The 24,390-nt window shown below is 37.1% G+C and overlaps 1 protein-coding gene across 7 annotated transcripts in view; it reads left to right on the forward strand.

The window, feature by feature from the left end:
- Positions 1-268: 268 nt before the first annotated feature.
- CYB5R4 (cytochrome b5 reductase 4) overlaps positions 269-24,390 on the forward strand; it is a 31,669-nt gene continuing 7,547 nt past the window's right edge. Inside the window, exons 1-13 of one of the 7 annotated variants that reach the window (XM_085299220.1) lie at positions 269-377; positions 844-997; positions 3,869-3,969; positions 6,567-6,651; positions 9,998-10,036; positions 10,814-10,888; positions 14,850-14,904; positions 16,534-16,591; positions 16,699-16,792; positions 17,395-17,427; positions 18,055-18,177; positions 22,676-22,816; positions 23,877-24,029. In XM_085299220.1, coding sequence (XP_085155346.1) covers positions 871-997; positions 3,869-3,969; positions 6,567-6,651; positions 9,998-10,036; positions 10,814-10,888; positions 14,850-14,904; positions 16,534-16,591; positions 16,699-16,792; positions 17,395-17,427; positions 18,055-18,177; positions 22,676-22,816; positions 23,877-24,029 — 1,084 coding nt within the window. In that variant the 5' untranslated portion in view covers positions 269-377; positions 844-870. Of the gene's footprint in view, positions 433-843; positions 998-2,749; positions 2,803-3,868; positions 3,970-6,566; positions 6,652-9,997; positions 10,037-10,813; positions 10,889-11,204; positions 12,745-14,849; positions 14,905-16,533; positions 16,592-16,698; positions 16,793-17,394; positions 17,428-18,054; positions 18,178-22,675; positions 22,817-23,876; positions 24,030-24,390 lie in introns of those variants that run through there. The other 6 variants (XM_085299214.1, XM_085299215.1, XM_085299221.1 and 3 more) reach the window with 6 other exon arrangements.

Here is a 24,390-nt window from a genome sequence, read left to right on the forward strand (position 1 = left end):
GGCGGGGCGGGGGAGGGGGCACACCGGGGCCGCTGCGCCGCTCGCCGCGCTCCGCAGGGCCCTTCGCGCGGCGCGGCCGCTCGTGCCGCAGGCGCTGAGCGAGCGGAGAAGCGAGGCGGGGCGCGGCCGGGCGCTGCCGCCGCTGCTCCTCCTCAAGATGGTGGCGGTGCCGCCGCTGCCGGCCGCCCGGCTTTGCCTGGGCCGTGCGCGGCCGGGGGCGCCGGGCTCGCTTCGGGGCGCCCGCCGTGTGAGTCGGTCGCCTCGGGCGGGCCTGTGCGAACGGGCCGGCGCGGCGGGGAGCCGAGGAAGGCGGGGGAGCCGCGGCGGCGGCGTGTCTGCGGCGCTCTGCTGGAGTGCGGGCCCCCAGCCTTGCCTGGGTGAGGTTTGCGGKTGCCGCAGGACTTGCGGAAGGTCCTGCTGAGTACCGCGAAGGTGAAACTTCAAATGCCTTTTCCGGCTTCACCTTGAGTTTCAAATTTTTCTTCCTCGTTTTGCTGTTTTATTGCTGCTCGCGGATTTCCAGGCCATAGCTAAAACATCACTGATAAAACTTAAGTGCTGAAGCTACAGGAGGACGTGGTATCTGCAGAGTTGTCTTAATGTTTACTGGTATTTGAGAATCATTTCCTTGGGCAACTGAGGAAGTAAGAAAGGTAACTAAGGAAGTTAGGAAACTTCCTTAAGCCCTCTTGCAGCTGTACAGAGGTCCAAACACCAGTGAAGAGTACTGGTTGTGCTGCTTCTCATTTGCCCAAGTCTTCCTTGAGAGTTTAGAAAAGTATTTTGGATGGCTTGCCTCTTTCCTTACAGTTTACTAATGTTTGCATATTTACTACTTTTCAGATACCTTTAAAGCCAGGGAGGAGTCTTATGGATTGGATTCGACTAACTAAAAGTGGGAAAGACTTGGCTGGTTTGAAAGGGAGGCTAATTGAAGTGACTGAAGATGAGCTTGCTAAGCACAACAAAAAGGAGGACTGCTGGATATGTATAAGAGGTTGGTTGCTGTGGTACTGCTTCTACATGTTTTTGGCTGGTGTCTTTTCTGTACCAAAAAACCCCACCAAAAACAACAACAAGCACTATGTTTAGGCCAGATGGAACTTCAACACAACAGGACGCAATTTTGTTTGAGTTAAGAGATCTTAGTAACAAAATATTTTTCTTTGTTTTCAAGCCTTTCTTAAGAAGTCTTTAAAGTGAGCATGTTTTACTCCTGTTGTATGCTTGTATATGAAAATAATGAAACATACAATTATGGGTGATGCTCAAACAGCAGGAGCTTAGCAAGAATAAGACATTGAAAATGCTGATGTACTGACAGTCCTCAGTCTTGAAGTATTTAGTGTCTTTAGCAGTTGAAGTGTTTTAGTGATTGCTTTTAAATGTCTGAAGACAGCTTTTAAAGATGTTATTCAGATCAGTACAACAGCCTTTGGGAGATAAGAGTGCGTACAATCATGAAATTCAGAAGGGCAAAGGACAGCTGCTGTATAGAACAGTTGTTGCCTATTAGAACAAATACCTGTGGTAATGGAGCCTGCTTTTTATGTAATTATGCTTAAGAAAGTTTAGCTCAAAATTTGAAATCATTAGAATTAGAATTAACAATGTGTTAAAGGTGGTTTGGAGCAATAGCACTGGCTAGAAGAGCTTTCTCAGTGTTACTGATGAAGTTCCCATTTGCCTTACAGAAGGCAGCAAAATGCTCTCTAGTTCTGTCATTTTTTACAGACTAAAATATGCTGACATGACCTTAAATTTGTTATGAAGATAAAGTAAGAAAGACCAGAGTGGCTAATGTGATCTTTCTTTAGGAAAAGTGCATCATGTCGGTGGTAACTTCTTTCACCTAATAAGGAGCAGCTTTGATACTTGCTGTGATGTCAACTCTGAACTACTGAAAGAAATTTAAGATTTTTTTTATAAGGGTGACAGCATGGATATGTTGGATGTTAAAGGGAATGAGAGTGAAAGTGAGGGTAAAATGTCACTCGATCCTAGCTTTTTTGAACAAAATAGTGAAATGGTTAATGCCCTGTATGTGCTGATCTTGCATATACTAGCAAAACTGTAGTAGAAGGAGAACTTAAGAAAGGTTGTTTACCATGGAGTTATGTGTACTTCCCCTGCAAAAAAAGGATACCTGTTACTGCAGAAAGAATCACTTCTTAAGAATATTTCTGTTTTGTTTTTAATCTCTTATTCCCTCAGGCTACCTCTCTAAGGTCCATTTTTACAAAAACTCCATCATGCTGCTTTTGCATCTGTCTTTAATTTTCACATCTCCATCTTTTCTTTGCCCTTAAAACTAATAATGAAAACACAACATAATTGAGAATCCTAGTAAATTATCTGTTGACGTGATGTGTGTCATTTTTGATACATACAACTTGTCCATGTTGTAAAATTACACCGTTATAGAAAAAAATAAATGATTTTTTTAGCATTGCTGTAGTTAGACTGCATCTCTACAAGAAAAAGCAGAAAGTTATGAGAAGGGTGCGAAGTAGATGATGATCAGGAACTGCCTCCATTCGGAAACTAGTAAGGTGGTCATGAAAGAAGATTGTCATATAGGTCACAGGTATATAAAGGAGAAACCAGATGTTTAAAAAAGAAGTGAGTAAAGGGTATATAAATGAGATTTCTTTTACTTGTGAAAGTTTTTTGGTAAATTGAATGTTAGCCTAACATTCGGGAGGTCCTACCTATTTAGATTTTTACAAATATATTTTCTTGTGTGCAGTAATCAGTGCCGCACACAAGATGGCATAGTGGATTCAGTCTTCAGAAGACCAGGTCAGTAAAATGTGCAAAAATCACTTTTTTTTTTTTTCTTGGAGAGGTAAATGGGGGAAAAGTTGGAGGGCTGTTGTTACAAAATAGGATAGTCGTAGGTATGTGTTGTATTCCCTGACTGCCCTCCACCATGCTCAATGCCTACCTCTCTCTGAAGTAATGCATGCTTTTTAATGAATTAAAATCTTAATATGTGAGCACTGGCACATTCCCCTTTTGATAGCTTCCTGTTTTGCTAATTTTATATAACTTCAAATGTTCTGGTAGGTAGACTTGTATCAGTTCTCTAAGCAACAGTATGTCTGCAGTTAAACCTGTTTCTAGTTGCATTCTCCAAGCTCTAATTACTTCAGTTGCTTGGCAACAATAATTAGACTTCACCTTTTTAGGACTGTGAAGCATTATCTCACTGGAAATCCTAAGAATAGTACTCATGTAGAAAGAATATGCTTTTGCTGGGACAGAAAATTATATCAGTGTTAGAAGCCTTTAGTGAGTATGGAGTACATGCAGTTTATGTTGTTGAGTTTGAAGAATGGAAGTTTTGTTCCCAATGGTGGCTGTTTTTCCTTACGGGGGACTGTTCTTCTCTATAGGTGTTTATTCCGTATGTAAACGAAGCCAGGGAAGCAGCTATGAAAGCACTTTAGGAGTAAATTAATTAGAAAGGAAAGAGAAGACAATTTTGTGCGCTTAACTAGGTGTAAACCATATTTAAATTGTTCTCTTGCCTTGTTACTCCATAGTCAGGATAGAACATGTGCAACTTCAAGTGCATTTTTGTTAAAGCCTTGACCCTGCAGGTTTTCCCCAGACATTCGCTGGGACAAGTAGTATGCCTTTGTAGGAGTGACATCTCCATATGATAAGATATGTCTTGTGATATATGAGACTGTGTAATTTATGCTTCTGTTTTTGGAAAGTCAGACCATTCTGATGATGCTTACTGTTTGCCATTGCATGCTATTGAGTGTACATTAATCTTTACACTGGTTTTGGTGATGGGAAAATAATCACAGCGATCTTAGAAATTTGCTCACAGGTATTTATATTCCATTTTCCACAGGACTTGTATATAATGTCACTCCATATATGGAATATCATCCTGGTGGTGAGGATGAACTAATGAAAGCAGCGGGAATGGATGGTACAGATCTCTTTGATCAGGTGAGAACAACTGACAGTGAATGACGTGCTTACCAAGAGAGATTTTGAAAAATGCATGTTTTCTGTTTATTTTTAGGACCTCCCCGTGGAAATTGTCATTTAAACATTTTCAAGGTTAAGGAAAGTCAATGGATTTGTTTTCAGAAATGCACTAAAGTGCGCTGAAAGTAGCATGTGGTTTAAATTTAGTATCAAAACATAGTAATGGAGGTGTCACTTTATGTTGCTCAGATGATGCTTCGATTTGACCATTTTATTAAATTAGTTTTTAGCTGAAGTAGCAATAAAGTTAGCAACAATTTGAGCTGCCTCCTTTGTAATAAATTTGTGTATCGATTAACTGGTATCTTCTGAGAGGCGTTGTCTTCTCAGAGCATACTCACTTTTTGACAAATGCTTGTAGGGTTCTTTTGTCTTACTAACTTGCTTACTGCACTATCGGTTAGCAAAGTACTAAGAAAAACTACTGGCACTGCTATAGACTCATTATGAACAAATGATAAAATAACGTTTGAAGTCTTTTCTTTGCTAACTCTTTGCTTTAGATATTTTGAAAAAAACCCTAAAATAAGGGGTCTGCAACATGGATGTACTTTCTGTAAGGAATCCCATGCAAGCCTGGTGCTGTATGAATGCACTCCAAGAGGGAATTCACTGGGTTGGTGTTGTTTTTTAGAAACCGACATTCTTTAAGTTTCTTTCATGTATTTTCGGAAACAGGGACAGAGCAGAAAGGAGGAGTACTTTTTTCTCTTTATGGTTGTTACATCACAGTATGTTATTCGCACAATATTTTTAACAATGCATGTAAACAGAGGAAAGATGTAATGAAGCCTTTTTGCTTTGATTTGTTCAGTTTATTCTTGATTAATCCTTTTGAAAATGAGGTGTTGAGTTCAGACATAATTCTCTATCAGTTACAAAGCATCTCTGATTTAAAGCAATTTGGAGTTTCTCTTATAAAACTTCATCCAGTATCAAGTTGTGGCCTGAAATTCTGAACATGGATCACTATTTGTCAGGTATTGTGTGGCAACTTCGGAAATAGGAATCTTGGTAGCAGAGAAATGCCATTCTGGTACTTCTTACCCACAATGCGTTTTCAGAAGCCCATCAAATTGTTTCTAAGTTTGCATATGTAGTTGTTACTTTTTATTTCCCCGGAGAAGTAGGAAACAGTGTTCAGATTCTTAAAAATGTTCTTCACGCTTCTAATTCTGGCTGATATCTTTTCTGTTCCAGAGGCATTTTCATTGTTAAACCCTTTGCTTTAATGTTCTGTATTGGTCAGATACGCAGGCCCTGGTTCTCATGCAGGACTTTAACAACCCCGATATCTGCTGAAAGGGCAACACAGCTAGGTACAAACAGTCCAAGAGGCTCCTGCAGAGGGGAATGGACTCTTTTCAGTAGTGCCATGCGACAGGACAAGAGACAACAGGCACAAGCTGAACCCCAGGAAGTTCTGCCTGAACTTTCCTGTGAGGGTGACAGAGCACTGGAACAGGTTGCCCAGAGAGTCTGTGGAGTCTCTTTCCCTGGAGATATTCAAAACCTGCCTGGAGAGGACACTGTGCTCTAGGTGACCCTGCTTGAGCAGGGGGTTGGACTAGATGGTCTCCAGAGGTCCCTTCCAACCTCAGCCACTCTGTGGTTCTGTGATCTGTTTAAATATTTGATAGGTTGCTAGTGCTTCTCACAGTAAGTTCTGAAAAATAATTGTTGTTCAAAATACTTCGTTTCATTCTATTATCTCTATACTAGGAAGCTACAGCTTGCAGATGGGACATCCTTATCTCATCTTCTCAGCTTTTCCAGTGTGATTTTGTTTTTATTTGTTTGTTTTTTAAGTCTCTACAAACCGTTCAGATTTGTTATGTTGCACTGTCCCCCCCCCCCCTTTTTTTTTCTCATGATGTTATCCTGGATGCCTTGTCAAAATTGGCTTTTCTGCTATTGATTTCCTATGGAAGCTCTCTAGCTCTGATTTGTAAAGCTACTGTTTTTTCTTCACTTCATTTGACTTTCTAAAACTGATTGTTTCCCAATGATTCAGTATTCAAAAGAAAAAGAAGAAACCTAAACAGAAATACACCAAGCTTGTAGGAAATATCAGTGTATCCAAATTGTTATATGCTGTCTTTCCTTCATTATCTGCTTCTTTTTCCCCTCATCAGTATCTAGAAAAAGCTGATTCCCTTATGGTAAAGACCTACTCAGGTTCTTTTAATTACGTAAAGCACAAATTGGGGTGCTGTAAACTTTATTGAAAAGCCTTAATGGAATCTTTGGTATAATTTGCTATAGCTCAAGATTGTGATCTTTAGATATTACAATGCATAAAATTAGTAAAGTAAGCTACTGTCTGTTTTTCAAGACTATATTTTTTAAAAAATTTAAATACGTGCTGCTTGTAATAGAGGTTAAAATAAGTACTGAGTAATTGAACAGTAAGTGCCTGAGTTGAAAAAAATTCACTAAATTAATATTGACCAATGTACTAAAAAAAAAGGATCTCTTTTGGTATGGTATTTCCCTGCTTAGAAGAACAACATAGAATTACAAAATTTATGAAAAACAAATTTTTTTTAATACAGGTACACCGTTGGGTCAATTATGAATCCATGCTGAAGGAGTGTCTTGTTGGAAGAATGGCTCTCAAGCCTGTTACTGTTCCAAAAGGTGGGTGTTTTTAGAATTAAAATATGTAATGTTTTATTCCAAAGTTATCTGGAAGTTGTGGGAAGTCCTAAATCATTGTGTACTACACAAATTAAGCCATTTCTTGCATAATGCTCTTCAAGCTCTGACAAAATACGTTTCATACTTGCTTAGTACTTAGACTGCTTTGGCTTACATTTAGGTTGAATTTCTGTATCTCTGCTCATATGAAGAGGAAATAGGATTTTACATTTTCACGTTGCTAGGTAGCTAATTCTGTTGTGAGGTTTTTAAGCTAAGTATTGCAGTGTATGAACAAATCAAGACAGAATAACTGCTTCGTAGCTAATGGAGTTGAGGTGTTTCAGCTGAATTACTACCACTTTGTCAGCTGTGTTAGAAATTTAAAAGTAAATCTCCATTTTTTTTTAATTTCAGTAGTATAACTTTTCTGCAACTGGAGGGAATTCTTGTGACAGGCACAAATGAATGCTTGAAGAATAAATGTATCTTTGCTTCTACCAGCTATGTCAATCCATTTTCTGCTGTTTACTTTTTTGCTTTCCTCTCTAATAGGACTGCTCCATCCGTTTAGGTGTAGTGTAATTGGCAGGTTAAAACATTGCCGACTGTATGAAAATGCTTCTGTTGTCTGTGTGGTTTTTTTGGCTGTTTCAGGCTTGAAAAAAGATGTAATTTTGCTTCATTAAGAATGAAACTTATTGGACTGAATTTGTTGGGTGCTTATCAGAAAAAGCGATAACGATCTGCTTCAGCAATCCAAGTTTTGTAGTAATTGGAATCTTTAACACATACCCAGGCAAAACTGCATTTGTCAATTGAATTACTACTATCCCTACTTAGAATAAAAGTAGAAAGGCAAAAGTGACCATTAAGGCCAGCTTGCTTGAAGGAAAACTTTTCAGTGCAAAATTCTAGAAGCTTGCTTTGACTCATAATGGGTTTTATGTCCTCCTCTTCTGAATAGTGAATTATGAAGAATGTGATTGATGAACTTCACTATTGGACAGCAATAATTCGTAACTAATTCTTTCCGTAAGACTGAGTTCAGCAAAATTTGGATTTGAAAATGGAAGAATAAAGTACAGAGCTAAGGTATATGCGTATATGCTTTTGAGTTTAGCATTAAATGAGATAATACGTATAGAGAAAAGACAGGACTTCGAATTGTAGTATAAATTGTTTTTTTTCTGTGGCACAGAGTCAACTTTTAACAGTATTGCAAGCATTGGTACTTACTATTTGGTGTAGTTTCAATATGGTGCTACAAGTCACGTATAGGTTTGTGGGAATGTTGCTGGAAGATTTGTGGCTGTTAGGTTAGTTTTGTATTTCCTAAGTTCTAGAGGTTTTGGGGAAGACAGTACCATCATTTGTTCACTGGATTTTCTAAGGAAGCTTAAGCTTGCTCTTGCATGTACTAGGGTTTTTGTATGAAAGAAAAAAGTCTTCTGTAGATGTTAGCGATCGTTAGCCTTTTGCTGACTGGTCTTTGGGAATGCTGCTTGATTATATGATAGTGACTAATAAGATTCTTCTATAATGTTACAGAACAGTGGAGGATTACAGCTGTGTCCTGGAATTTGTAGTGTTGTACTTGGTGAGAAGGCCTGTGTGGTAACTACAGCAATAATTAGGTGTGTGAGATTCTATTTCAGTATCTTCTTCCTCATTCCTCTCCCTTAGAAATCCTCTACAGTTTCAAACTTCTTACCATTTTTCTGCTTGAAACACATATTCAGGGTACTCAGCTCTAGATGTTAGCACAGGCATTTATTTTATCATCTGATATCTTTTACTCCTGCTAGCGATCCTCACAGACACATTTTATTACATGCCCATATGTTACTTCTCTGGTAACTTAACTTGTTTGTCGGAATGTATGTTCTAGTTTGGATCATTAAGTCAGTGAGAACGGGCTGAGAGCTGTAATGTGATCCAAGGAAGGGAGGTAGGACTGTATCTTGAAAATGCCCCTAGCAACTGCCCTTAAATTTGGAATGCTAATTTTTGTGCGGCATGTTTAAAGTGTAGTGGAATGAGAGTAGAATTTTGAACATGAAAATTGACCTTTAATCAGAAATGAGTTTCTGTAAGTGGCTTGCTTGTCTTAGTAGAATGCTTGAAATGGAATATGGCAGAATATATGAAGAAACACAGCCTAAAACAAAACTCTTGGAGCTATCTCATTCATTTTACAGAGTGTTTTCATACCACAGTAGCACAGCATGAAAACCTCTGATAAAGATTGGTTTGGGCCAATGCTGAAGTCTCTTTGCAATATACAGTATTGCATATTGTAAAGATGGTTGGTACATTGCTCCCAGAACCTTTCCTTAGTTTCCCACACAATGGCCTTTTCCCCCAAATACTGTTTGGCAGGATGGAGAGCAGTGGAAGGGGTTCAGAAGCCCATGGTAAGGCAGAACCATCCAGAGCTTAGTTTTCATAAAAAGGAGCAGGAAGAACAAGTTAGATTCTTTCACTTATCCAAACCTGGCTGTCATAAAGGAGAATATAAAAGGGGTCTTTACACGCATATCTCAAAATGTCCTGGTAGAGAGAGGCAGAAAGTGGCTTGATTACATCCAGAGGGCTGGTTTCCCGTCAGATAGTGTTGTGAGTAGGAGAAAGGTATTCGTCTGAGAGGCACTATGCCTTTGCGCTTGAGTTGAGTATTGTTATATATGACTTGACACTGTGTATGCGCACACTTACTTGGCTATTCTCCTCTTATCCATTCTCTTCCTGGTATTTATGGGGTTTGTTTTTGTGGTTTGAAAGATATTGCAGAATACTGTAGTTTTCATGAAAAGTTCAGATAATAACTTTTCAAATAATAAGACCATTTGACAGAAGGAGTTTATAGGAAGTTTTTTTTTTCTTGGATTTTTGCCAAGGATTGGGCTTAAAGTAGGTTTAGATAGTTGATCAGATTCTGTGTCTACTGCATGCTGACTTGAGACAAGCGTCATTTAAAGTCCAACAGATTTAGCAAGCTTTGTGAACATCTTAGCTATGAAATTTATAATTGCATAAGGTAATCTGTTTTGCTTGTTTTGCAGTGTCAAGTAAGAGTTCTTGCATTTCCTACCCTTGTTCTGTGTAACTTTTGGCATTTCAGAGTTTTTTTTTTTTTTTTTTTCTTCAATTATACGGAGTATTTTGTAATGGTATTCAGTGCTGTATTTAATCTTGATACCTTGATTGCTGAAGCATTCTTGTCAATCTTTTTATGTTCTGGAGGTTTTATTTGGGGATCCTTAACTTGACTCATTTCTTTAGTGTGATGTGTGCCTGCCAGCTTCGCTGTCTTAGTCACTATTATTTTTCTTAATGCTTGTAGAGATTTCTTCTATATCTGAAGAGAAGAAACAGCTTAATGGTAAGTATTTGACCTGGGGTGAGGTGGGGAGCATATCTTAAAGGTATTTGAATGTGGCTATTAAATGAATGGCATTTTTCAGACTTCTCTCTGTGTATTTCAGTCTGATACTGAGGTGGTAGTGATCTGTGGGAATTACAGTAGGCAAAATCCTAGTCAGATATGGTGAATTCAGTGTTTAAAAATGTTGAAAGATGGCAGTGGAATAGTACGGAAAAAGGAAGTTTGAGGTTAGAGCCCAATTCTTGGAGGAGTCCTTCATGGATGTGGCTTCTGCTAGAGTCAGACGAGGTAGGTTCCAAATAACTCGCTGCTGTTGAAATTTGCCAGTGCAAAATTGTCAGGCTTTTTCAGCTTCCCCTGTATTAGAAAAGCTAGGTGGCCATGGAGCTGGAATAACAGAAATGGAATGAAACTTTGTGGGGCATATAGAATTAACAAGATGCTACTGAGAGCTGAGAGTTTATCATGTGGAAATGAGTAGAGCTATGCGTTTGATTTTGATCCTTTTAAGGAAGGAGAGCTATAGAGTAATGAGTGATCTTAGTGTAAGAGGCTCCCTAAAAAGAGCCTCTTGGGCTTACTGAATCCAGTCAAATGAGGTATGATGGGAGTGTGTTGGTAAAGGAAATAAGATGAATACCTGTGAAGGGAAATAATACTGTTTGAGCTAGAGGCAGACCTTTTAGCATGAAAGCGAATGGGTACAGATTGGTTATAAAAAGTCTAGATGGGAACTTAGGAAAAGAAATCTAGAGCATTTGAATTTTGGAACAGCTGGAAGAGCAGAAACTTGGATGTACCCTGGGGTGAATCCAGAGAAGTCTGAGGATGGCGTCCCAACACATTCAGGTGCAGTATAGGAAAGTTTCCCCATACATGTTGTCTGCTACCTTTGAGTTCTTATGTTTTCATACTATTTTTCTTAACCTCACTTCATGCCTTTTGCTACGTACAAGCATTGAACTACACAAAAAGACCTTTAATACTGCAGTTATGCATACCATATAAAAGTAAGCAAACTGACTTTATTTGTTTCTGTTTTGCTAATAGCCTTATGGATCATTACACTAAACTTTGACAGGGTCTACTTTCTATCTCTTATTTTTTTCTTTAGAACTGAACAAGTTGTTGGAATCTGCTAATCTTACTTTAAAGGGCAGGAGGAATTGAAAAACAAACTCTACTTCACTGTCATTGGAATTATATCACAATGCAGCAGTTGGCAGTCAGTAAATAACCCATATTTTGATTATTGAAATATTTTGATTCAAGTAGAAGACAATAGTACCATCTACTCCAATTTTCTTCTTTCTTCTGCTTGCTTATGTTGGTTCATGAATTTCTTTCTTTTGTGCTTGTCTAGCTGTGCTGAGCTTTCATATGGCTCTTTCACATTGATGGTAGATCCAGAAAAAGAAAACTAAGTGATATTTCTTGTCTCTTCCTGTGTTCTTCCCTACCTGCTCCTTGTTATGTTGGGATTTTTTTGGTCTAGGTCATGTGAATTGTCAGAAGATACAGGAAACATTGTGTATCTTCAGCATCTGATTGTAGTTTCCAAAAAACGTGCCAAAAACCCAAATGAAATTATAAATAAAACTTGTTTGTTGTATTCAGCCTACCTGTCTCGCAAGACTTTTCAAAATAGGAAAAGTCAGTCCCTGAAGACTTTGGCACAGACATTAGCAGTTGGGGATACTCTTTAATTTATTTTGTTTTTATTTATTGTTTTACATACTATGAGTTTTTCATATTCAGTTGCTGTATCTCAGTGCCTTGCTCTTGTGAATTTAAGTCTAAATAGGACTAGAAATGGACATCACTGAAAGTGGGAAAGAGAAGCCTATGGCATGGGCTGTGTTAGGAAGAAGTTGTTGGCACTAGTGAAGACACTTTTTTCCTACCAATCTAAAATGTATAAACACTGTTTCTATTGAGTAGTGTGCTCAGGTCAATTATGTAAATGTATTTTATAAATACAAATAAATATTTATATATAATGTATGAATATTCATTAAATATAGCTTTTTTTTTGCTAACTACATCAATTATGTGTAAAGTTAGGCTGAAGTTGCTAGAATGTATTGTTAGTGATGCAGTCTTGAAGATGAAGCTTAATGTGACTTCCTGGTCATCTATTGATACTTGAGTTTCCAACAAAAGACATCAGAATTTCAAAATACTTCCTTTCCCAGAAACTTTAAGCACCGTATCAAATATATATTCTAAAAATGATCTTTCTGCCTTGCACCTTTGAGCTAAACTGAGGTTTCCCTTATACTCAAGCTATTAAGATTATGATTTCTGTAATATTATCAGTAAAATAAATGACTTGGGCAGTTTCACTATCTGAAAATAAGCTGATGGTGTTTGAAAATATGCATATCAGATCTTGAAAGAACATACGGTGTGGAAAAGGATGGTGGGAGGAGATAGTCTAGAGCTTCAAGTACAGAAAACAAACTTGTGGTTCAGCAAACTGGAAGTATTCAGAATTGTAATGTTAACCACAACCTTTTGAGACTGACAGTTCTGCTATTTTTTTACCCACACTGTAGTCCACCAGATCTTTCCAGTGTGGCTATGAGGATAATATGAGAGAGACTCTCAATAGCCTTGCTAAGCTCCCAGATAAATGACATTCAGTGCTTTCCACTCATCCAAGAGACCGTCATCCCATCACAGAAGGCAGTCAGGTTGGTCAGGTATGATTTGCCTTTGAGAAAATTTTTTCTTGTCCTCCAGATGCCTCTATGGCTTCCCTAAGATTTTACTTCCTTCCAGTTTGAGGGACTGAGGTTAGCCTGACTGTAGTTCCCTGGATCTTTCTTCCCATCTTTCTTGAAGATGAATGGGATTTTTTTTTCGGGGGGGGGGGGGGGGGGGGGGGGGGGGGGGGAGGTCACTGGGTAGGTCTGCTGATCACCGTGACCTTTCAAAGACAAGAGTGGCCTCACAGTGATACTGGTCAGCTTCCTTGTCATGCTTGCATGTATTCCACCTGGTCCCATGATATTCACACACCATCTTACAGTATTTTGGAATATTTTTTGGAGTATTTTACTTCACAAAGTGCTTGGTTTGCTAGATCATTCTGTTTTATTCTGGCCATTCATATTGTGATTGCCCTGCAAAAGCAAATAGGAGTGGGAATGACTGAATACATAAGTCACTTCAAAACAAGACTTCTAAAGAAACGTCACAATAGTATGTTATCTATATTTTTAATAACCTTACCTATGTCAAATGGTAGCCTTTACTTCCCTTAAGAGAAGTCCAATTAAAGAGACTTTCTGATACCTGAGAGGTAAATATGGCATTGCAACCTGATTATAGCTAATCCAAAATGTGATACAGTTTATTACAAATCTACTGAGAACATTCCACACCTCTCCTCGTAATTGAGAGTTCAGCACTCTTTTAGTGCAGGCATGCACACGTTATCTCCTCCTAACTGTGGAGGCCAGTCCAAGCATATGGTATCGGAGCCCCTAAGAAAGGCTTAGCCATTGACAAGGGTTTTATCGTTAGGTGGTGGTTTTTCTTTTGCAATGACCTGACTGTCCTGCTCTTAGTTTCCTTGGCAGCTGCTGAGTCACAGATGGTGTGTACATAGAGCTAATTAAGGATGACAGTGTAAGAAATTCCAGCAAGTATTAATTGGTATAGGGTAATTCTTCCATCTGGATAATCCATCTTTTCACAGATTGGATTAGACCAGAATGGGCCTCTTTGTTTTTATATACTTCTCATGTGGAGGAGTCATGTAATTTCTATATTTAAACTTGTAGTCAGACTACAAAACTACAAAACTTACTGATGTTTAGAAGATAATGAACTAAATCAATGAGAAAATTCATACATTAATTATATTTTAATGCATAGCCATTTCTGGTTTACAAGGTTTGCCCTTGAATGTGCTTAAAAGATTCTAGAAAACAAGTATTTCTACAATATGATTAATTAAAAAGACTGCTCAGCCCAAGATCACCTTTGTTCTTAGAGGAATGTGATAAAGAATTGTTTTTATCTCCTTGTGTTTTTTAGGAAAATGTTAAAAATCATATTATACTTCAGTCTGCACATCTTTCTTCATCATGACTCTATACAATTTTCTTGCATCAAAGTTGATGGAGGACTGCTGCTTGCTTGAATCTGTTATCTCTGCTCAAGTTCTTGCTGTGTTGGCATGGGATATGTTCCATTTCCCTTAGGCCAGAAATGAGCTTTACTGTGCAAAGGTTGCGCAAGTGTTGCCTGCCAGTAAAGACATATTCAGACTGTTTCATGATGTTTGATAGTAAAGCCAGTAGCTGAATTCTGCAATGATACCTGTAAAAGCACAAAGTAGAAAGGTTAAGGCTAAAATCTCTGCTTGAATTGACTAATGTGAAATTTTACTTGTGAATTAGATTAGACTAGGCATTCAAGGTTTAATTTGTTGAACTGGATTTTATAAAAGAAATAATTCTGTTAAAGTAAATTAAGACAATATTTTTCCTCTATTTTGCTGTCACAAAATGTGAAAGCACAAGCTAGTGACTGATAAACTGAAACCAAGTTATGTGTCTTAAAGTTTGCATACACAGATTATGAGGAACTTCAAGTTTTAGGAGCATGCTCTCCAAGAGCAAGTACTGAATAAAAACACCAAAAAACTATGCGAATGCCTTTGTCCATCTGTGGAAATAAAATAAAACCACCAAATATTGAGGGTGGGTATTTAGCACATAAATGTTAAACTTAGGATTATGGTTTCTATTAAGTGAACATCACTGCAAATATTTTAATGGCTGTCTGTCCTTTTTAGGTATGCTTCCTGAAAAGAAACTGCTGGGTATATCAACTAAAGATTTAACTCCAAGGTATACTTTTCTTATTCATTGTGTATTGAGCATACTGTTTAATCACTCCATGCAGTTCTTAACTGAATGCAGACAAATTCTTCCATATTTAGCTCTGTGTTTTACCTAAACGGATATGTCATTATCATCATCTTAAAAGTAGGAAGATTGAGGTTCCAGATTCAAATAACTTTCCCAAAGTCATACTGACCTTATGATGCTGTTTCCTGGCTTGCTCTGCTGTTTTCTAATGCTTGTGCTGCCCTGCATTGTATATAAATGTATGGTTTATATTCAGTTTCCTCAGCTTTGCTTCTTGTGATAACTCCTGGGAAGTGATTTTGCCTTGGCTGATTGCTTTTTTTACTTTAGTTATTTGTCCGTAAACATAAGAGCACATTGAAATGAGGTACTTTCTTGTAGAACTGGAATATGTTAAGGCATTATAGCTATATTTAGGCTTTTACAGTTTGCAAATGCGAAGGAAAGTGGACCCTAATAGACGACTGTGGCATTCCTGCTGTTGTCAGAGGTATTGTTTTATTCCATGATGCCTTGAGACCCTGAGGTTCGCTTTCACAATTTGCATCAAGGTCTCCTGTGCATATGCTATCTCTGGGCTAGTTGCAAGCCCTCATGTAAAATGGTGTGAGTAAACTGTGACTTGTGAATAATTGGAACGTGGCTCATCTTCTGAAGTGCTCCCCAGCCATCCCTGCTTTTTTTCTGTGCGTCTCTGGTGTGTTCAGGTTTGTGGCAGGCAGGTGGGCAGCCTAGAACATGCTGGCTGCCAGGAGTGTCTGCTGGAGGGGGATGTCTTCCCTTCCTGCTCCAAGAGCCCCTATACACTAGACAATAGTGATCAGGACAAGAGGGAAGGGAGAAGACTGTAGTAACGTAGATGTGAGGTGTTATCCTAGTTGTGGGGACAGTTGACTTTTGCTGACTAGGATCGCAACCTTCATGATGCCAGAGTCAAATGAGCAATATAGATGCTGTATGGTGGAGAGGCAGGCATCGTGTGATTGATTGTCAGATGTATGGCCCCCGTGAAAAGAGTGGAAGAAAGGAAAAGCTTTCCTGAGGATGAAGATGAATATACTGTGCTAAAGAGATATTGGGGACTTCTTGGCAAGTGTAAGGCAATGCAAACATTTAGTATGACAAGAGTGTGCTTCCTGTTTCTCAGCCTTGTTCTAGATTTATTACAAGGTTTGGGGGGGCTTGGGAACATAGGAATGTAAAATCTTGGTTTGGGGAGATGAGGGGTCCTGCTGTTCTTGGTGTGTAGGATGGGACTAATAACTCTTGGAACCCACGTGGCCACTTTTTGTCTGGAGTTTTATCTGGAGATGTTGACTATCTTGTTAGGAAAGTTTGTGTGTTGCAAAGAGGATGTATGTGCTTGCTGAATAAGACCAATACTATGTAATTTTAACTACAGTATGGTAACTGCCAGGATGGGTAAATACACTTCTCTAATGTTATTTTGAAAATGACTGGCTCTGGAATTACCTCTTCAAAACACAATAAATGTGTTTAGTTTTTGACTTCATGAAAGAAGCTCTTCCTGGAAGCTACTTGTTAAATGTAGTTTGGTATGTCCCAAAAATATGTTTTTTTTCTTTCCTATATTTTTTTATTTTACAGTTATGACTGGTTCCAAACAGATGGTTTGATCACCATTGTTATATATACTAAACAGAAGGTAAATGCATTTTATGAAAATGAGAATTACAAGATCCAGTTGTGATCTGGCTTGAATTCTGGGACACCTTTTACTAAAATGATGTTCCTTTTCCTTGCTGATGTAAGGATATGAATGCAGAGTTGGTGACAGTTGACTGTGACGACAAACGATTAAGGGGAGAGATCATCGTGAATGACTATTCCTATGTCTTAGAAGTTGGTAGGTACTTAAATTTGCTGTTGAAAGTACTGAATCTGCGTTCTGTTTTTTAAAAACCTCTCACAGACTGCCTGTAGTGTATTTTACATTTTATGTCTTCCATGGGAGAATATGACTTAAAAATAACTCAGTATAAAGGAAATACATTGTCAACATGCGTATCTTAATTTTTTATATGTTTATTTTTATACCATTTCTCATTTGATGTCCTAAGCTAAGTAGAATAACGTAGTAAGAAATGAAAGAGGAAGAATTTTACATTGCATTAACACCAAGTTTGGGTTGCTGATGATTATTAAACTCCTTGTTCAAAGACATCGAGTGAAATTATTTTGATAAATGCAGATGGTGGCTTTACATGAATCACTTGTAAAAATAATGAGAAAACAAGTGCCTTTCTTGACATTGTGTGTTAGATCATAGAAGTCACTGGGATTGGTATGATGCCACAGAGTGAAATTTTAGGGCATGATGAAGATTCATGGAGAACTAGACTTGTTAATTCACTTAGTATTTCTAGCCTTGAGCTGAATGTATATGTGAAGACTAGAATGTGAATTTTCTTTTTTCTCTCCTTAAAGATTTGTTTTTCTTTATTTCAGACTTAGATCATGCAGTTGAAGAAGACATTTTTAGTAAGTTGTAGCATTTCTTTCTTCTCTCTTTTAATGACAGATGTTGCGTGTCAAGTTATTTTTCTGTGCCCCTGACGAGTATTCGTTTATCAGATAGTTTATACTTCTGCTAGCTATCAGTTTCTGACACAATCAATCAAATTGAGCCATTAAATCAAATACTTTTAATATTAAATCATAGAAATTAGTTTGGTTGTGTATTTGTAAACTTTCTTTGCTTAGATTGAGATTTTCTTAGAATTTACTTGTTCATTCAAATGGCTTTTACTAGACAGGAGGAAGTAAATATTGGTAGTCTATATGAATTTTCAGTAATTGAGAACTTTGAATTCATGAGCACTCTTTTTGACCAGACGGACTGTGAATCTTTTCACAGTGTATTTAGTAAATATGATGCATTTATTAAGCATATTAAGTTAGTGCTTGTTGTTTTAAATATACTGATTAATATTATAAGGAGATAGCTGGAAGTACATTTAATTTGGTGTTTAATTTAACACATTAATTCTGTGTGTCTTGAAAAATGACGAATCCTTCTAGAGTTTCATTATAATGGAGGAGTGAAATAATTTTTTGGGGTACAAAATGTAACTAAAACTAACAATATGAAACTCTTTCCTCTGTTAGTAAATATTGCTGGAAAAGTTGGGAAGGTAGAGATTATCTTAAAGAAGAAAGACAACATTCATTGGAAGATGCTGGGACAGCCTTTGGAGAGTCATAACACATTTATCAAACGCAAGAACAGAGGTAAGCAATTAAATGGCTGTGTTAACTAGTTGTTTTAAGGTTTTTCAGAGCATGTTAGGCATATTTGGATTCTCCATGATTTTTTTTGTTTTCCGTAGTCTTAATTTCTTTCAGAGATGTTCTCTGGTCTTGCTGAAAGCTGTTCAGGAATTTGCCTTGAAAGGATTTGGCTTAAAGGGTTTTAATTTTTTGTCCCATGGTAGAATTGAAGATCTTTCAGGTTTGCTGAAAGCTTGAGAGCTTAATGGGGGAAGGTGAAGACTGCTTGAGGGATGTTGCATCTCATAGCTTTACCTGGGTGCTTAATATTCATTCTGTTTGTGTGAAAACCTCAGCAGCCCTTGAGGACATAGTGGGTGATCTTGTGTCAGTCAGTGTAATAACAACTTTAGTGAAGGAACAGATGCCTACAGTTCCAGCTATTACTATAGATGCATCCTGTTTCAAATGTAATGTTCTAGCATCCTGCATCTTTGTGACTTGAGCCATGATTAAATGAGGTCCTGCAAATCATGCGAAGTTACAAAAGGCAGCTCTGAATGAGCTGGTGTGTCTGTAACAAGCAGTAGATATATACATGAATATTATGTTAGCACAATATAAATTGAAGTGCTGCATTGAATATTAGCTTGACACAGCACCTAAGTGCACTGCTGTGATCACTGTGCTCCTTGTTTAGAGCAAAATTAGAAATCTCTGCACAATTATGTAGTATAAGCATGCTTCTGACATTATTGCAACTGTCCTGTTTCTCAAAAGCTCTTTTGACTTTTTTATGTTCAAGAGCTGACTGACTTCAATCTGCCTTATTATATGTCAAAGTTGTATATTTTTCAATAGCTAATTAAGTGTTTATCAATGTATTGTATGTTTCTTTCTGAGTCTGACTCTAAGTTTTGATACTAACACCTTTGGAGTTGAGAGATTAATGTGTTTCAGAAAGACTGTCTGATGCATCGAAGCACATTTCAATATATAGCTTATATAAAATGTAATTTTCCTTATGAGAGTTTCAGAAACACTTGAGTCATCCACTTTAATATTAGCTTTTTTTTTTTCAGTATAATTTTCTGTATTTAAGGGGAGACAACTTGGACTAATGATTTTTGCACTATATATTGCTCTTTTCTCCCCTTCCTTGTCTCTTTTTATGATTACAGAAAACAAAAAAGAGTACTATTAAATGAGAATACCTAGAAGAACAAAAGGTATAGAATATAGTGGTTTTAGAGATCCTTACAAAAATGATGAGGAAGAAAATGAGGATGATTATATGCAATTGGCAGAAATCCAAATAGAAGATTAGTAGTCAGTGCTTCTTAGATGCTTATTCCACTGTTTTTTCTCAAAAAAAGAAAAAAAATCTATCTCTAATATAACATTTGTCATGTTATACAGAACAATGTGAAATGTTACAGATATTGGATAGTTTTATCATCTATCATTGACTAACTGAATTCATATCAATTTAAACCGAAGACTTCAGTGAAAGGGCTCGCTGAGCATGAGTTTCTTTGATTCCTTGATTTCAGAACTGAGGAATCCAACAAATGTATAGTGTTTTTTTTAATCTCTGCTCCAGAAATTCTTATCCTGCAACATCTTAACAAAAAGCAAAATTTTAATTTGAACACCTCTATTTTGGTGTTTCTACTTCAAAAGAAATTTTAGAATCATAGGCTGATCTAGTTGAAAGGGACCTCTGGAGCTCATCTGGTCCCACCTTCTGCTCAAAGGAGGTCCAATTATAGAGCGGGTTGCACAGGGCCTTGTCCAGTCAAGGTATGAGCACCTCCGAGGATGGAGACTCCACAACCTCTCTGGGTATCCTGCTACTGTATTTGATGACTCCACCACTAGGTGATACCTAGTTGGAATTTCCTGTGTTGCAGATTGTGTCCTTTGCACACCTCTCATCTTGTTTTCATGAGTAGCTCAGATATTTGTTAATGACTTAAATGTTTTTTGATAATGTGAGAAAAAGGAGAAAGGTATGAAATGCTGCTTCACTGAAATTGCTTTAATGCAGAAAGTGTAGTTGGAAAAGTATCATGCTCAAGTATTCTAACATATAAGTGTGTAAATTTTGCAATTTGAATTCAAAATATTCACTGGGACTGTTAGAAATTTTATGTTGAAATTTATAAAAGATGTGAGGTTATTAAAGGAAAGAGGATTCTTCTCTCAAACTTTATTTTTTTTATTTATATTTTTAGCATGAAACTTTAATAATACTGCTTGTGGGAGCTGTTTAGTTGCTTTTTCTGATTTTCTCTGGACTTAACTTTCAACATCTTATCCCATGAAACTTCATTTGAGTAATAGATCTGTTTAGGCAGTGTGGTACTATCATTGTGCTGGTGTTTCAGGTTACAGCTAGACTATTGCAATGCTGAAAAACATACTATATAAAGTTTATTAGTATAAAACATTATACTAATCTTCAGGTAGAAAAATTAAAATGACATCTTATCTTCAATTTACACCACTAATTTTGGAATTCCACAATAGCTGTAAGTTGCCTTAAGAAGTAATTACTATTCCTATGGATATTATAGAATAGAAGCTTGGACACGTGTTCCCAAGTAGTCAATTGTGATAATTGTGATTATTTCCTATTGTGATAATATGACACTTAACATTGTAGTAGGGAAATACTCTCTCTGTTTGATATCTATTGTTAAATTAACGTTTATAAACAGATTTGTTTCCAGACTGAAAGCTACTAAGTGGCTGTTTTTACATCTGTACCCTTTGTTCCTTGAGGACTTTCCCTTCTTCCTTGCTTTATTACCCTTGTATTCTGCAAACTCTGTTTGTAGTCAGCATGATATAACATCATATTTTACGTTTTGCATTTTCAAATCCTTTCTGGCTGGGAAGTGATGTAATGAAGTGGATTACGTAGATCAGGAGGGCAGCTTAAAACAGATGCAGGTTTTGCCAGCATTATCCTGAATGTTTTGCTGCAGCAGTTATTTATAGTATAAGTGATCAGTTATCGCACATTAGCAGAGGTGTCGTAAAGGACTGATTTTGCTCCTAGCCCTTTGCAGGTACGTTAGGATTCTATAAAGTATTGGTGAAGTTGCCCTTCTGTTTATTCTGCTTTTGTCCTGAACAAAATTAAAAATTATGAGGAGTTCCTTTCCCCCTCGCCCCTATTTTTTCATCCCCATTGCTCATAGGGGTATACATGTTCCTGTTTTTCATAGCTATTCTGTGTAAGCAGGGTTCTTTCCTTGATTTCTTTGACAATTTCTTGAGAAATTTCAGTAGAAATGCAGACCTTGTGTAGTGATTGTCAATGTTTGCTTTTTCTGAGTTACCTTTTGCACAGTATTTAATTGATGGACTGTTTGCGCAATCTGCAGGCTGAAAAGGGCTGTATTTGAAACTCTTGTCCTTGCCTCCAAAATAGCCCCATAAACAAAAGTTTGTCATTTATGTCTGACCTTTTAAGCTGTTCTAAGCAAGCATGCAACACAACTGCAGTTCATAAGTCATATTTTAGCCCAAATGTAACATTTCTTGTCTAAAATACTGATAATGCTAAGGTGTGCTTTGAGCGTAGAGGTACATATGTTAGTTTGAACTGATGTTGTGTATTAGCACTTATGTATTGGTGTTGTGTCCCTGCAAAATTGTGCAAAGCTCTCTACTGTTGAATCCTGATAGGCTTTTCAACTTGAATATTTAAAAGCTAAAAGGCTCTATACAGGAAATGTGAACGCTTCTATTTTTAAGATACTGTCAGTATTGTTGTCAGTAATGAAGTACCTGCTCTTAACATGTTTCACGTTTTGAACAGTATACTGTATACATTCCTTTTGGCATTTGCAACATGTGCTTATATATTGTAGCACAAACAACATTGTAACTGTAAGTGGACTGAGAGTAGCAAGTGGTGAAACAGAGCTGGAGGAGATTCTTTTGCTAATATACTTTGTTTCACAAAAAATGTCAATGCTCCTGCATAGGTAGCTGTGTCAGAAATTGCAAGGATGCAGGATAGTCAGCTGAATAAATAGCCAGGACGTGGGGTGGGTATTGACAGTCTGTTCCTGAAGACCACGGTGCCATGTCATCTTTACTTTTCCCTTGCATTACTCAACAATTTTTAGTGTGCACATGTGCATTCATACTCTCATTGTACGGTGGATTTAGTGCAGATACAATATGGTACAAGTGTTTCTGCTTTCCATTACTTTTGGGAATATTCTAAATACGTGAGAGCTTTTCTACTTCTTCCCAGTCTGTGCTAACTGATAACTCAATGATTCAGTCTGTCACTAAGAGCATAGCATAAGGCTGTAAATGGAATCGTCAGCCCAAAATGGGGAAAGTAATTGTAAGTAATGATACAAGAAGCACCTATTTATAATGTTTTTATAACTGTGTATAGTGAAATATATATATTTTTTTATCTCTTATTAAAAGCTATATAAGAACAGAAAACCAGGTTAAGGCTTAAATAACAAGTAAAACACTTTTTTAGGACTGTTCTTCAGAAAATGCAAGTTGGTTTCTAAGACAGAAGTTACTCATGACACCAAGCTCTTCTGCTTTATGTTGCCTAAGAGCACTCATTTGCAGGTTCCCACTGGACAACATGTTTACCTCAAACAAACTATTGCAGGTAAGAAAAAAAAAATATAATATAATCATGGTTATTTAATATAAAGCCATGGTTAAAATGTCTGCCTTTCCATGATCGCAATCACAGCTTAGTAACAAGCTGACTGGGTTAATACTGTCAAAACGCTAAATATCAAGATGTCTGTCATTCTGTTCTATTGCTGACCTTACTGTCTCTTCTTCCAACTCTTCTTTTAAAAGATTCTCCCTAGTCAAGTAGTGGGGGAAAGCTCGTTTTATGTGTGTTGCATATAATTAGTCTACTCCTTTTAGTTTGCAGCTTTTCTGGCATGTTGTTGGAGGATTATGTTTCAGTGTTGCTTCTGTCTTTTGGTCCTGGTAACACTACTTTCTACTCAAGTTGGACAGTATTAATGATAACATTAAAATGAGGATAGAGTCATGAAGAGGAAATGTCTTAAGAAAAGCATTGTCTAAGTGTTACTCTTCAGAATTTTGGAAGAAAAGAATTGCTTTTTTAATACTTTAAAAAAGCTTTCATATTGGCAGTTATACTGGTACTTGCATTGTGCCATTTATACATGGCAGAGAAACTCTCTCAGAATGCTCAGAAGAACTGTTAAATATCTTTTAATTCCAAAGTGTATTTTGTCCTCACTCCACTTCCATCAATTCTGTGCTGGTGTCCCACTCTTGCTATCTTTTTCTATTATTATTATGCAAATTTTTAAAAATCATAATGGAAGAAAATCTAGTCATGCAGTGTTAAAAATCTGTTGTTTCAATAAAAAAGAAAGCTATGGTACTTGAAACTGAATGGTGATAATTAGATTTTCTTGTTCATTGAGGGTGACCATAGATTTCCCTTTCCAATGTTTTGAATTGCTAAGTTATATAGAAATAACATCCTATGGCCCGGAGATTTTAGTCAGGGGAATGGAAGAATGTTTTAATAAGAAATGGTACAGTGGAAAATAAAATACTTGCTCAAAATTGCACAGTATGGTCTTATTTGTATGGGGCATATAGATTATTTGTAATATTTGCAGTAAATTTGCTGAATAAGGGACACTTAGCAGCCTTTTTTGTTTTCTGTTTAGGGACAGAGGTAGTAAAACCATACACACCTTTATTGCCTTTTTTGCCACTGGATTTCAAAGAACCATCTTGCCATGATAGTGCAAATATATATTTAATGATTAAGATTTATTCCTGTGGACTGTTCACACAGGCACTTGACCACCTACAAATTGGTAAGTAAATGTGTTTTTTCACTTTTGCAGCAATTGTTTATCTCTGTAGATTTATTCTCAGGGTATTGTGATATTCTTATTGTTTCCCCAGTTATAAATCAGTGCATACTTTTAACTTTTTAAAAAATTTTGTTTCCTGTATCCCAAACCTGCAGCTTCATCCTCACTGTAATTAGGAACAGTTCATTATGCAAGACTGTCTTGACTGATCTTCCAAATGGGTTTATATTTAAGTATAACTGTTTAGATATATCAGCTATATCACACATTAATTTTCAGTGATTACCTTGTATTTAATTCTGTATATACTCTTAGAACAACTTCCTGTACTTTCTGGATAAAGAAGTCTAGGTATGTTTTA

Source organism: Rhea americana, unplaced genomic scaffold (genome assembly GCF_003343005.1).
Source record: "Rhea americana isolate MKP2758 unplaced genomic scaffold, rheAme1 scaffold_147, whole genome shotgun sequence".
Classification (NCBI taxonomy): Eukaryota; Metazoa; Chordata; class Aves; order Rheiformes; family Rheidae; genus Rhea; species Rhea americana.